The following is a 15,056-nucleotide window of genomic DNA, read 5'->3' as shown; positions in this document are numbered from 1 at the left end:
CAAGTGCCAGCTTTTACCTGTCTGATGCAATCCACAGAACCTCCACATGATGTTTCCTGCAGGCAGATGATAGCAAAGAAACTTCTGAAGTGAGATCAAGGCATGCAGTAGCAGCTGAAAGAAAGATTTATGGAATTGATGAGAGGGTAAAGGTACTCAATGAACTCAGATGGACAGTTGTAGTTCTTTTCAGTGTTTAAAACATCACTGCAGTGGCAGACACATGGAAGCTTGGTGAGAAAGAAGGATGCTGGCAAACTGTGGAAGAATTGTTCCCTATGGCAATGATTGTACATATTATCATTTTGTAAGCTGAAGCTGCACTGATGGTTACCCAAAGTCTACCTGATGCTACATGAACTTCTCAGGAAGTCATTAAAGATGATAATATCCCAACAACATGCAAATTAATTTTAACAAGTCTACAAAACCATTGAGTAATTTGGTGTGAATCCAGAAATTCTGCTTTCTCACCAATTTATTGTTCCTTCAGCACTGGACCTGTGCCACAAACACACAGCTTTACTTCTTAGCATGTCCGGAGCCTGGTTAAAGAGAGAGGTTCAGCCACAGGCCAGATCTAAATGAGTGATCTGAAAAGGAAAAGCCACCAGCAAATAAAAGGAAAAGGTATATTTTCTTGGTCCCAGCTGTTTTTCAATAGCAGTGGATGCTGGAGGTTTTATATGTCTTCCTCAATGAACAAACTCCTTAATCAACCTAATGATTTTCTGAGCTGGTGAGCTGTAAATGCAGCTCACTTCTGCAGATAGGTAAATTAGTTAGAAACAGCCCCTATCATCCCAAGAACAAGCATTTTGTTATCTGACCTGGATTTTCTTCAGATACAAGTCATGTGATAAATCACACATGATTCATTTGTTGGAAGTGGCTTCAGTTTTAGTATGACACAAGAATCCAGAGGCATTTTAAAAGGTGTGTAGGGATTCAATCATTATTACTTTATGAACTTCTTATCATTTCTCAGATTCATACAAGAAGGCATACTAATAAACCAAACTTCATGATTACATCATAGTTTCAACCAAATACATTCAGTAAAATGCTTAGAGCTGCTGCTATGTGTGTTGATTTTCTTTAACTCTGAACATAAATCTTACTTCCCTTTATCTGTTTCTTCAGGAATTAAATAATTGTTTTTAGTCATGTTCTCTACCAGTTAACCAGGATTTTCTAGTAAATGGTTATTGCTCTGGTACTCTGCCCACACTTCCCACCCAGGATATGGATTAACTCTAGCAAGATGGTCAACTTTTATCTATAGCCTAATACTGGAGAAATAGAATCACAAGGAAAAGATAAAAGTTTTGGATTCTGCTTGAGAGGAGAGTAAGATTGTTGTTTCATACACAAATGCTTTTGTTTCAGTAGCAGAAGGGAAGTTCCCAGGTTGTATTGCTATGTCAGAAATGACTGGGAACTCTCCCTAGCTGCTGTCCCAGACCAACATGTAGCTCTTCGCTTCCCAAAGTGGCCAAATAACATTGAATTTCTGGGCAGGCTGTCACTTAGGAAAATCATCACTTTCCTTGAGCATTCAAAGCAGTATTTTGCATGTATCCACTGTTACCTGAACACTTCATGCACAGTAAGCCAGAGCAAGTCAGAGTTATTCTTTATAGAAAGAACAAAGTATATTTAATATGCTTAAATATCACAGCCAAAAAGGACATTCATGATGTAGCAGGTTTTTCAGGGTTCCTTTATGTGAGTTGTTGGATGCAAATAAATGTATTTCATCTATAAAACCCTTTTGCAGGTCACCTTTTAGATTGGTATGTTTTCAAACACTTTGGATACATGCAAAAATTCTATTATCTTTAATTAACCATCTGTTCAGTTTCCTTCTCTTCATGATGTAGCTGCTGAGAAAACCAATTTCATAAATTAGCTGGATTTTTATGGTTAAAATGTTAAAATATCTTGGTATTTATCATGGAAACACTGGAACAGGTAGCTTAAAGTTAATGCAAGTGACATTTATGAAGACATGATGTGTCTTGAACTATAACTTTTATAGTACCACATTAGAAATCCTGATAGATGCAGCTTCAAAAAAAACCAAAACAAACCAACAGGAAAACTCTACAAAATATTACAAAATTATCATAACCTTGTTCCTTAGTTACGTGACAACTTAATAGACATTTTGTCCACTGGAATCTGTGGGGAAGCTGTGGCAAAGCTAAATAACAGGTAGTATTAGTAGTATCAGAAAAAAAATGAATAGTGTTTTAGTGTAGGGAACACGGATATTTCTAAGAAGAATAGGATCCAACATCCATCTGGCCAACATCCATATTGCTGAGTGTGGCCAGTAGCAGATGCTTCAGGAGGGAGGTGTAAGATCTGTAGTGGGGTAGCCTGTCTGTCTGCAGATTTTCATCTTCCTCTACTTGTGGAGATGAGTCTAAGTTCTGAAACATAAGATTTAAAAGTCTTCCCACAAATTCATTGTATGTCATCATTTCTCAATGTTCTTGAAATCCACACAAGTGTTTGTTACATGAGCAGCCATTCTGGCTTTTTCTGACAATGTCTTTCATTACATGCCTTTTAAACCATTATTTTATTTTATTAAATATTTATTTATTGAGTGTGAATGTCTCAGATTTTCAAGTCATTAAATTCTTCTTTTCAGTTACAAAACATAAAACTTATTTCCATTGTTTTTTTGGTTTTTTGGTGTTTGGTTTTGGGATTTTTTTCATATATCCCTATTTGTCTGATTTCAAAATACCTTACTGTTTTTATCTTTTTGTTTGTTTGTTTCCTAGCCGCTTAAAAGCTTTTATGCTTTTTGGGGATTTTTTAAACTTATTTTTATATGCAAAACTTTTAACCATGTACTCCTGTGTCTGCAGTGTTGAAGTCTCCCATTAGGCATTTAGAGGTTTCAGATTCAAAATGAAAAATGTTATATTGCTAGTTAGATTATTATTTATTGATCATTGATTTATTTGATTATGTCAAAAAAAGGGATTGCATAGGATTACAAGGAATTACAAGGATATTAATTATTGGGATATAAAATCTAATACTGTTGTATCAGAAAATGTTCACAATTTCAATGATCAGGGACATGGTGTTTTTTTAAATGACAAAAACCTTGTCTGAGTAGAAAATGACTGATTTTACCCCCACAGAGTCAATGCATAGAGTTGGGCTTTTCCAGATGTCAGTTCAGAACATCAAAGTCAGAACCAACCTTAATCCCTTATCTATAGAAGGAGCATGAATTTAATTATTTTGAGGAACTCTTGGCACATTGTAATGTCCCGAAACACTGCATGTGGCTGTTAAAAACCAGCCTCTGATAAAGGCTACTATGGCAATCTTGCCTGATTTTCAGACAATCAAGAAAATAGTTAATAAAATATTAGCTTGTAAATCAAAGGCATTCTTATCATCTGTAGAACAACAAAAAAAAAAAACAACTAGTCTCTGCCTGGTTTGCAATTTGTAATCCAGCTGGCCATACCTCTTAGCAACAGTTAATGAGAGGAGCTTGCTATTTCAATATTCCTTCAAAGTGAAGAGGATTCAATTAAGCTATTAAGCAAAAGTATAGGGATTTTTTCAAACTTCTTTCACTCAAGGTGTGCAACGGGTGGGTGGGTGCATGCACTGGAATGGTGAAAGCTATGAATTTTGAATGCGTAAATTGCTTTGATTTTTTTTCTTTCATGTGTATTGCTGTCAAATTGAATGCTTCCTTCTGTGGAACAGCACATTGCATACAAGTATTATTACTTTAACAAGCCTGAAAAAATACAGTTGGCCTTGTACTGTAAGATTGTAAGAGCAAAACATATTAATTTGATGTGAAATGGATAAGAAAAAGAGATAAGAGATCATCAAGAAAATATCTAACTTGATTGATGAATGCTAAGGAGGAAATTGTGTATACTGTTTCACTTCTTGGCATCAATCTAGGAAATCACGTTTAGCGTTAATTAAATCTTATGTAATACCTTTCATTTGAATAGAAGTGTATTAGAAATACTTATTTCTTAGATCTCTCAAATATTATCCCCATTTTCTAACTGAATTTGCATTGCTTAGGAAAGTAGCAGAGCTAGACAGGGAACCATCAAATGTGAATTTCTAGTTCTGTGTTTAGCAGACAAAATGCTGTCCTGAACTTCAACTTAATCACTAGATGTTTAAGATGGGGTAGATGTAACCCTGCAACTCTGAGCAGTTCCTGAGTTAACTGGCAATGTAACCAGCTGTGGCCTGTGCTATTCAGGATGATAAGGATGAGAAACAGGATCCTCCAACTCAGATGGAGAACCAAGCTATAAGAGCTGTGCTGTTTTCAGTACGTGAACTGGAGTATGTAGAGTTGTGTCAAGTTTATTTTGCTGTCCATACAGAAATTGTGAGTTAATTTATGTTGCTTCCACAGGTTTTTGGGCATGCATGAAGGTAACACTTAATTTTGGTCCAACTTTGCTCCTCCTGAATGCAGTTTTTCCTTTAAAGATGAGGTGATCAGTAGAAACAATGCTGAGTGGTTTTTAAAATCCTTTTCCTCCATTCCTAAGTTCTGATAAATTTATGATAAAATTTTTATGTATATTGTAAATTCTTCTCAGAAAGGACTTTTCCTTACTAATACATACAGAATATATGGTGCTCTTATCCTGACTGAAGGCATGAAACACTACTCTGGTACATACAATAACCAGTCTCTCATGTTTTTATTGCACTGGTTTAATCAATGCAATTATTTTCACTTATTCCACTGATTCACAGTTTGTTCATCTTTAATATTCACTGTTCTGATTTATATCTTTTACATGTCATTTCAATGATTATGAGGACGCTCTTGCTTTAATTAATTTACTTGCATTAGAAACTATAACTTTTAATGTAACTGTATTCTCTTGCTACAGATGATCCTGGTCTTTTCATCTATTTCTTTTTTGTATCCTGTGTCCCAATTTCCTATTAGAAATATGTTAATCTGTTTCCCTCTGCTTCTGACTGTGTTGTAAGTGACTAATAATTTAAGAGCTATTATTAGAGCTCACCATACTGTTAGTCAATGTCACATTGTAATTTAAGGCAGTGTGAAACTATCTTAAGAAACTGTGAAAAGTTATTACTAGTAACCATATTGATGTTTCAGCCATTTGTAAAGAAGTATTTACTTGAATAACTGCTAGGTATTAAGAAAAGTCTACAATGGGCATTTAATTTAAATGGGATCACAGAATGGTTTGGTTTGGATTGGAAAGGACCTTAAAGGCCATTTAGTTCCATACCCCCTGCCATGGGCAGGGGCACCTTCCACATGACCAAGTTGCTCAGAGCCCCATCCAACCTGGCCTTGAACACTTCTAGGGATGAGGCATCCATAACTTCTCTGGGCAACTGTTCCAGTGCCTCACCATGCTCATAAAGAAGAATTTCTTCTTTATATCTAATCTATAACCCTGCCCTCTGTCATTTTGAAGCTGTTACCCTTGTCCTGTCTCTCCAGGCCCTTGGCAAAATCCCTCTGCATCTCTCTTGTAGCCCCTTTAGGTACTGGAAGGTTCTGTAAGGTCTCCTTGGAGCCTTCTCCAGGCTGAACAACCCCAACTGTCTCAGCCTGTCCCCATGGGAAGGTGCTTCAGCCCTCTGAGCATCTTCAAAGCCTCCTCTGGAGCTGCTCTAACAGGTGCAGGTCTTTCTTATGTTATATACTAATTGCAAAGAAATTTGGAAATGGATGTTACAGTTTTATGACTTACACTCCCAGCTACAGTACTTAAAGAAGTAATAAAATAGATCTAATAGGAATAAAGTCTAATCAGGTATACTGTATTTTTACTACTACTACACTCGGGGATTATATGTGCTATATTGCATCTATTCTGCTGTGGACTTAATTCAATCAAATACATTTATCATTTCCATTGTGAAAGTTCATTTACGTTCAAACCAACAATTTAGGGTGCTACTCCTGTGAGCACTCTACAAATAAGTCACAGTGCATATGCAAGAGACCTATCAGTATGGCAGACAAAGAGAAAAACAAAGCAGCAGTTACATTTCCTTACAAAACAGCTCCAGCTGAAGAGCTCGAGTACTTGTAGCTGCTGAGCTTTCAGGGTGTTACTGCTTTCAGCTGTACACTCTGTCCTTATGGAGGCGACTGTCCTGATAGCACAGGCACTGGATCAGGTTGTGTATGAGCCTGCAGTTTCATTCTTCAACCCCCTTGTTTGTCAGCATGAGGACACCCACTTTGCACAGAAGTGAAAACATTATTTCCTGGAAAGGACTCAAGTCACTAAACAGCTAGGAGTTAATACTGGTGTATCAATGAGCCAAATACTTTTAATTTTGACCTAATTTTCATTAGTAAAATCACCCATTTGCAACTACATTTATTCCAACTCAACTTGAAGAAAACAAGGTATGTTAACAAAACATAGCCTGTCTCCATAATTTCTTGCATTTTTCTGCAAATTACATTGTTTTTAAGTAATACCTTGTCACATCATCAAATCCCTGAATGACTTTTATAAGTTATGCAAGCACAGTCTGGGTTTACAACCATGGCCTTTATGTTTCCAGAATACGTGGACTGGCAATTCTTTTAAATCCATTAATGATATTTTAATTTTCTTTGGGTGTTTATTTTCACTTTAACTTATCATTGTGTGTGTGACAAGTAGTTGATGATACAAATGGAAAGAATTTTTTGCATATGTTATCTAAAGTCTCTGAAATTTTTCAGGTTAATTGCCCAGATCCATGATGAATTGTTGTTTGAAGTAGAAGATTCTCAAATCCAGGAATTTTCAGGTAAATACAATCTATCTTGCTCTTTCCCTCCCACCTCATTTTTACTCCCTATATCCTGTGATTTCTCAGACAATAAAGAGCTAATGTAGCAAGAAGCAGCACATTGATTCTCACAATTAGGAAAATGTATACTAATCAGATTTTTCTGAATGTTTTCCACCCCTGGCTCTTATATAGATAAAACATGATATACTTATCATCTGGAATTCATCACCATGCTTATTTGTATTTAGTTTTCTTATCAACATTCCATCATCCAGTGTGTGAATCCTGTAAAACTGAATAATAATATTTTCTCCAAGGTTTTAAAGGGTTTTAGAAGGAAATAGACCAGCTTAAAAAAGTATGGTTTGGAAAGCAACTTCCTAAATACTTTAGATTGGACCCTATTGCATAAAGAAATATGAAATTCTTAATGTAACCATGTAATGTACTGTAATTTCTAAGTTAGCTTACTACTTTTTTTAATATTAAGAAATCATTATGATGGCACTCTCAAGGTTAAGGTTAGGAAAAGTTCCTGCCTACATTTTTATCCTCTTGTCTGGCTTATTTCCAGACATTATTTCCTAAGCCAGAGTTTATCTCAGCATCTGGTACAAATTTAGTTCACAAGAGAGGCCACATAGGAGGCTGTTTGGTCTCTTCTCCAGTAAGTAGTGGATTTATTCCTGTAGGCACCAAATGTTTATTCACAAACTTTGGTCTTGTTTGAAGCTCAACAACATGTTTGGCTGAAACAATTAGCATAATGTCACAAATGTTTTAAATGAACCATACAAGAAATATCTTTCATTATAACCTAAGCATCTAATAAAAAATTAATTTTCACCTTCCTATGCTGTGTTCATTTGAACAGTGCAATTTGCTATATTAGTCTCATTTCATCATTGATCCCTCTTGTGAGTATTAGTTCAAAATGAGAACATTAAACCTCCACCTAATCTAAACAAACTACCTGGGAAATATTTCAATTCAATATATTAGAGGCATTGTAGTGAATTAGGTTAATATATTAACATTTGACCTCTAAATAGAGGAGTTCAAATCTGATTTAAATTAAAAAAACACCATACAATTTATTTGAGTTTGCAGTATCTACTCAGAAAAGGCAATGTCTAAAAGGGACATACTTTCAGAATTAGAAAGTGTAGCATATTGTAAGAAATCTGTAAGAGATCATAGAACAATTTTTATTATCTTATTTTGCATCAATTTGCATTAAATATAGAGCTAATATTATACCCAAAAGATGAAAATTATTCATGGTTGCTTATACATCTAGAAAATCACAGATTCTTCCCTCATTGGGTCAAATTCTGATCTGTGTTACTAGTATGAATCTGTAGCAAATTCAGGAAAAATCAATACTTTTCAAGTATAACAGAAAAAGCTCTATTGTATGGACACCAGTAAAACATTATCCCACTATAGAAACGTGATGACTGGGGGGCTTTTTTCTGAAAACACCAGGTCTGGTTCAAATACTCAAGACTGGAGTGCACAGCACACAGCAACCAGTTCATGTTTCTCCAGGTGTATCTGCAGCGTGCAGAACAAACACGTGTAAATTCCTTGTCGTGCTTCAGAGTTATCACCCTGTAATTGAAGTCACTAAGATGACCTTTAGAAAATGGACCCGGGCAGTTCTAGAGGTGTGAGATACCTTGGAAATTGTCATTGCACTTAACATAGGCTGCCAAGCTTGAGTGTTCAACGTGGGAGTTTGTTTCATTCTCCTGATTGATTTTTTGATTTGTCTCTACTTTGCCCTAAGAGGCAAAGAAAAAAAGAAAATTCTGCATTACAGGAACTTTCAGATGTACTCACTTATGTCAGAACAGAAGAATGTCTTATTCTTAACACAAAAGACCAACGTAAGACATTAATTTCCTTCTTCATCTTGTGATTCGTTCATTTCCTTCCTCTTTATTCGTCACTGGGGTCTGAGCTCCCCAGTACAAGGCAGGGACAGACTGGAGAAAGTACAACAAAGGGTCACAAAGATGATGAAGGGTGTGGAGCGTTTCTCCTATGAAGACAGGCTGGGAGAGCTGGGGCAGTTCAGCCTGGAAAAGAGAAAGCTCGTGGGGTCTTATTAAAGTATATCCATATCTGAAGGGAGGGGCATAGAGGAGGGAGCCAGGCTCTTTCCAGTGGTGCCCAGTGACAGGACCAGAGCCAGTGGCCACAAACTGAAACACAAAAGGTCTCCTTTGAAGATTAGGAAATAGTGTTTTACTGTGAGGTTGACTGAGCACTGGCAAGGGTTGCCCTGAGATGCTGTGGACTCTCCATCCTTGGATGTGTTCAAAGACCTTCTGGACACACTCCTGGGCAACCAACCCTACGTAGCCCCTATGAACAGATGGGCTGGACCAGGTAACCTCCAAAGGTTCCTTCCAGCCTCCCTGACTGTGTTTTGTGAATAGTGCTACTACTGGTAAAAGAACTAATCCCAGTTGTCTTAAAAGGGTCCAAAGCTGGCTCTTCTCCAGTGTCATTAATGAGGATTTTGCTTGATCTGAATAGGCAGAGAAAGGGTGCATCTGCACTAGCATCCAGCTTCCAGTCAGAAGTACATGCTGAAGCAGATCTGCCTGTTGTCCCAGTCTGTGGTGTGAACAGTTTTGGTTCACATCACAGAGCAGTCTGAGAGCAGTTGACCTAGATTCCTTTCAGATGAAACTAAATAGGAACACTCTTTTCTCCTAATCTTTTCCAATTATTTTAGGAGCTGCTAACTGAGGTAACAGATTAGGTATATGAATTTTAAACCAAAAAAGTGTCACTAGGATGCCTGCTCCTAATTCACTTTAGTGCTTTGAAAGTCAAAATATGGTTTTCATCTCTTTACCCGAAGTTCTTTCACCCCTACTCTTCTTACTTTTATTTGCCAATATTCTTTAGCTGTCAGCTTTGTCTTTACATATCTAATGAGCTTTTGTCCATTCAGAAACTTTAAATTACAGAATCTGCTGACTTGCAGTTTCCAGCCAGGAGTTTAATGATCCAGAGAGAAATCTCAGTTGTACAGTCACAAAGCTCAGTAAAGGGAAAGACGTGGACTTAAAGCTAAAGGGCAGTGTTTGAGGGCTTTAATGGACTACAGTTCAGTGCTGTGTTATTCTCCTGCATTTAGTGTGATCCAAGAAGCACTGGCCTACTATTCAGTGTGTTTGCATTCTGATTCCAGTCATGCTTCTGATCTACTTTTCCAGGAAAGCAACTACAAATATATGTCTCTGTTTTCTTATTTGCAGAATGGATATGAAATCTTTAAATATTTTTTAAGATTTATAAATGGAGAACATATAGGTAAATAGTATTATTTCATTAGAACACAGTGCAGAACCTAAGCCTTCTCAGCAGCACTTCCCTCGTAGAAGTGTCTCCTTTATATTGTTATACAAGATTAAAGTGTCTATTTGCTTCTAAGACTCTCCTGAATGGGGGCTTAGAACTGCCACAAGGAATTGTAATGCTGGTGCTTTCTTTAGTTGTGGTTAGGACTTCATAGGCCCCAGTAAGAATTTTCAGTACTTTTCAGTATACAGAAATCCAATTTATAGTGCATCTAATAACGCACAGATGACTTTGAATCTTTTAAATCTGATAAACAAGAGGTATGCAATAAGGTGTTCTTTTTCTCTAATATCTGCTTCTGTACAAAGCACTGCATGTAACAAGTTAGGTGTTATCTATATTTTGCAAGAATACCTTTTTCCACATGTCACCCACAGTTTTATAGTGTGCATATGGTTCACTCTGAATGGACAAGGCAAAACATCATTTATTTATAACTGTGTCCAAGCTTTGACACAGTTCGAAATACAGTGAAGCACCTACTACTGTGAATTGTGTAATTTTCAGCAAAGATATGGCATATTATTTCCCTCAGTTCTCTGGTTAGGGCAAGAACATGACAGCATAAGAGCTTTTTGCAATCCTAATTTCCTATTAGAGGGTGCTTGGGATGTTCAAATCAAAACATTTGGCAGAAACTCGTTTGGTTTGGGCAGAAGACTCTCAGCTTTACCATCAATAATCTGCCTGGTTTCCAGCCAGCTTGCCTGTATGGCTTCCTCACATCCTGAGTTCTCCAGCAGCCCAGGAAGCAGAAAGGCAGATGATATTTTGGGAATGCCAAAAACTGGGCTTTTGGATCTGAGAAGCCTCAGCATCTCTAGTTCTGAGGTCTGTGTAATCAGGTAGACAGACTGTCCCCAGATCAGACAGTGAGTCTGTCTAGGGACTCTGGAAGAGTATTCAGGAACTGCAGAACCCAGTTTTTCATTTTGTAGGGACTGTTTCTGACACTGCCACTCCATGCTGTGCTTGAAATGCCTCTTTGCCCTTGGATTATTCTGAATACATTACTGGTCAAAGGGGGAAATACACTTTGGGGTGAAGAAATGCAGAACAATCTTTTTTTTAAAGCAAAGAGATACCTCTAGTTACAGCTGTAAAATCTCGCTTCTGATGTGTGTTCTATAAATACCTGGTGGATTTGAAAGGTGAACTTTGCCAGTGGTGATTACTGTAGATTCTTCCATGTCTTTCTGCCTGCTTAATTGCATCCATTAGTGATAATTAAATGAAAGACAATTGATACTTTGAAGTCACATCTTTTTGTAGAGATATATGTATTTCAGTACTTTGTGTTCAATATCACAGTGCATTAGAGTAATTTTTAAAGATGGTTTTTTAGAACTCATAATTATACATTATTGATAGAATTGAAGGTTTTCTGCATCTGTTGTTATATTTCATACATGTAAAACATAGAGTTTTAAACAATTCTTCTACTATTTTACCAGGTATAAAATATTTCAGCTGAAATACTTACTCTAAGAACACCAGAAGGACCAGTTTAAGGAAAAAAAAAAAAGCTAAACTAAGCCTATTTATTTTGCTATTCATATAAATTCAGAATCTTACTACCTAAAGAACAATATCTTAGCTTTTTTTAATCATCTGCCAGTACAAATTTTTGGCTTGTACACAAATTCCATGAAATTTCATTTTATTTTGCTACAATTTCCCACTTAATGGGCACTGAGGCAGCTGCATAAAAATGTGCACATGTTCAAATGGGGACTCAAGTAACAGAAGAACAAAAGAATGAACTTGTCATCACAAGTTAGTGACATTTTGTGTCCTCTGAGCTGCCTTTTTCTAACTTGAAAAACACTGGTGCATAAACTAAAGATGCCTCCAGATAGCTTTCAATGTGCAAAAATCCCTGTTCCATAGATCATATGTCTGGCCAGCTTTGACATGTTTCTGGAGTCATAATTTCATAGGTGAGTGCGCTTGAAAAATGTCTCCAGTTTGATAGGGACAAATAAGCTTTTGTTCCACAGCAGGCATGCGTGTCTTTCCTTTGTTCCTATTCACAGCACTTTCAATAACCATGTTTATCCTGGCCAGTATCAAGAAAATCTAATATACGTTAAGACATACGTTAAAATTTCAGTTCCCTTATAATCTTTTAACTTTGCTGTCACTGGGGTTTTTTATACATAATCTTTTAGTGTGCATACTTAGCACTTACAAAGCATTTCAGGATGAGTATAATCAACAACTTTTCCTAATTGCTGACTCTGGGTTTTGAGAGATAAATTACAAGGATTGGGAGAGCAGCATTTTACAGATGCCATTGCAGTATATGGCTGACTGTAAAGGAACATTTTAAAATTAATAATTTATGTGCCCCAGATATACTAGATTTTCGACTGAACAGAAATAATTATTATTCCCAAAGCCTCTAATCTAAATCTTAGAAAAGAAACAAAAAATTAAGAGTGGTAGAGACATCTATTTAAACACTGCAGTTCCTTTTTTAGTGACCACACTCTAAAATGTATATGAGATAAAGAAGATAGAGTTGTGTATGTCTGGTTGTTTATTTTGAGCTTTGAGAAAGAGGAGGATTTCAAGGAGATTTGAGAAAGTAGCATGAGATTCAGATATTGTGTACATAGGACTAAAGGGGACCTATCCTGCGATTACATACCCCCATGCCATATGGTCTCCTTTATAAATTTTCATCTCCATATGAAAAATTACTCCCACTAGGGACTATTCCAGAATTTCATCTCTCTAAAATCTAGAACTTTAAATTTCCAGCCTAAATGTATTCAGCCACTATACCTATTTATTTTTGTGCAAAGACTGTAATTTAGTTTAAATGCTTCCTTCTCCCCTGTTTACTGTTGTAGCAGACGACTGAACATGAGTGGCAATCCAGCTGCCTTTTCTTGATGTTTCTGTTATTATATACTTATTATTTCATTCAAAATCTGTGGTAAAGTAGATGTAGGTACATCTTTTGTATATTTGCAAAGGTGTGATTTCAGAAGGCTGAAATGCAGGCACAACAACTCAGATTGCTTGAAATGAATGGCTTTACTATGCCACCCACTAAACTCTGGGTTGAGAAGAAGTCAGTGTGACATGAGAAAGAGAACAGGGAGCCAAACTGACACAGAGAAAAGGAATGAAGAAAATGGAGCAGACCCGTGGAGAGGTTTTTAATGGCTGTCAAAGTGAATGAGGAACCATTGGGTTTGTTCACTGATGTGGCCATTTTAATCTGTGCTTTTTAAAATTAAGAGCAGTTAAGAATGCAGCAGAATTCTGACTGTGCCAGATGCCTTAGAGCGAAAAGTCTGTCAACCAACAGAGAAAGCTGTTGCAATCATTGCTACCATCATGAATCCCCTTTTGGGGATAACAGTTGAACGGGAGAGAAGTAGTCAGCTTCAGAGGTCTAGAGAACTAGGGGAAAACTGGTCTAACTCAGTGCATATGCAGGCTATGAGAGGATAACACCTGGGTTCTGCACTTCTCATGCAGCCTGATAGGGAGCTTACTGATGGAAAAAGTGTTTATCCAGGACTTACTGGCCACCCACTTAGCCTTCTGAAGGCATCCCACCTGGCTGGGGTGCCCCAGCATCTGCTGTGTTGCTGACCTCCTGGAGCCAACAGCTTGTTGAAATTCAGAGTGGGCTTCTCAGTCCAACACTCTTCTATTAATAGCCATGTTGACTTGGACTGGATTTCAAATGGGTAATTATTTAGGCCAGCACTTCTCCCTTCACAGTCTGCGGTTCCAATGTTTGTTTCTGCGCTCCAAAAATGATGCTGTGTCCTACACTGGACCATGAACTACCTCAAATCTAACGTGAAGCAAATATATAGGTGTAGCTGTACATAGATGTGTCAACAAATGTCTTGGTGTCCTCAGCTTTGGCATTTGAGCCGCTGATCCTTTGAGTTCCTGCATAATTTGGACTTGATGGAAAAGCTCGTGACAGCTCATTAGCACGCAAGTCTGAGTGAGCCAACACGGCCTGAGCCCTGCACTTCTGTTCAGGCAGAAGCTCGTTATCCTCATCATTATTAGCAAGCCATCCTCAGTGTCACCCATGTGACACCAAACATTACATGCTGCTCTTCATTGCTGGCATCATTAGGAGAGGTTTTGGCAGCAGCCAGAACAACAACCATACACAGCTTCTTAGAGTTCTTGTTGCTCCTTTGCCTTTAGCCTCAGCTACCAGAGAGCCATGATGTGCATCAGGGGATAACTTCAAAGGAAGCTTCTCAGTAATCACGTGGGTTTCACTCCAGCACCTCGTATAACATTCCCTGCTATCCCTCACTTCTGTGAGGCACATGACCACATCCATTATTTAGTCATCCATCCTGTCAGAGCAGTGGAGGTTGCTCCATATCTTGTGTTCTGGGGCCGCCTGGTATTCCTATTTCACTTTCACTAGCCAAAAATTACTTTTTTTTTAAAAAACTTTATCCACTCAATCTCTCTTTGATTTTTATTAGAACAATATGTGTTGCAGCAGCAATCTTTGTCAACCAAAACACTAATTAGCAGGACCAGTGGTGACAAATCTGATCCCAAGTGATTGATTTGGAATAATTATAGATGAATTTGCACAGTAATAGTGAGCATAGTGTTACAGCATGATGAGTTGTTAAGTTACATGAATTATACTGAAGTTTAATTGTTTAAGATGCTTGAGAGCTCCACTATCCCACAGGGAAGATTTTTTTAAAATTTGGCTCTGATCTTTTTACTTTGAAGAATAAGATATTTTAAAAAGTCCAGACTTCTAGTGGGTTTTTTTCCCTAGCTTTTTCTTTTCTTTTTAATTGAGTTTTATGGCCGCACAAAAAAATTAAAATGTATAAAATGTAACCAAA

The 15,056-nt window shown here is 37.2% G+C and overlaps 1 protein-coding gene across 9 annotated transcripts in view; it reads left to right on the top strand.

The window, feature by feature from the left end:
• The window catches only part of LOC113956321 (DNA polymerase nu-like), a 107,225-nt gene that overhangs the window by 88,185 nt on the left and 3,984 nt on the right, over positions 1 to 15,056 (top strand). For 8 of the 9 annotated variants that reach the window (XM_027662725.1, XM_027662729.1, XM_027662728.1 and 5 more), the window contains one exon: positions 6,758 to 6,825. In XM_027662725.1, coding sequence (XP_027518526.1) covers positions 6,758 to 6,825 — 68 coding nt within the window. Of the gene's footprint in view, positions 1 to 6,757; positions 6,826 to 15,056 lie in introns of those variants that run through there. The other variant, XR_003530807.1, reaches the window with a different exon arrangement.

This window comes from Corapipo altera, unplaced genomic scaffold, assembly GCF_003945725.1.
Source record: "Corapipo altera isolate COAL_440 unplaced genomic scaffold, ASM394572v1 95, whole genome shotgun sequence".
NCBI classification, from domain to species: Eukaryota; Metazoa; Chordata; class Aves; order Passeriformes; family Pipridae; genus Corapipo; species Corapipo altera.
This window is presented reverse-complemented; position numbering and strand designations above follow the sequence as displayed.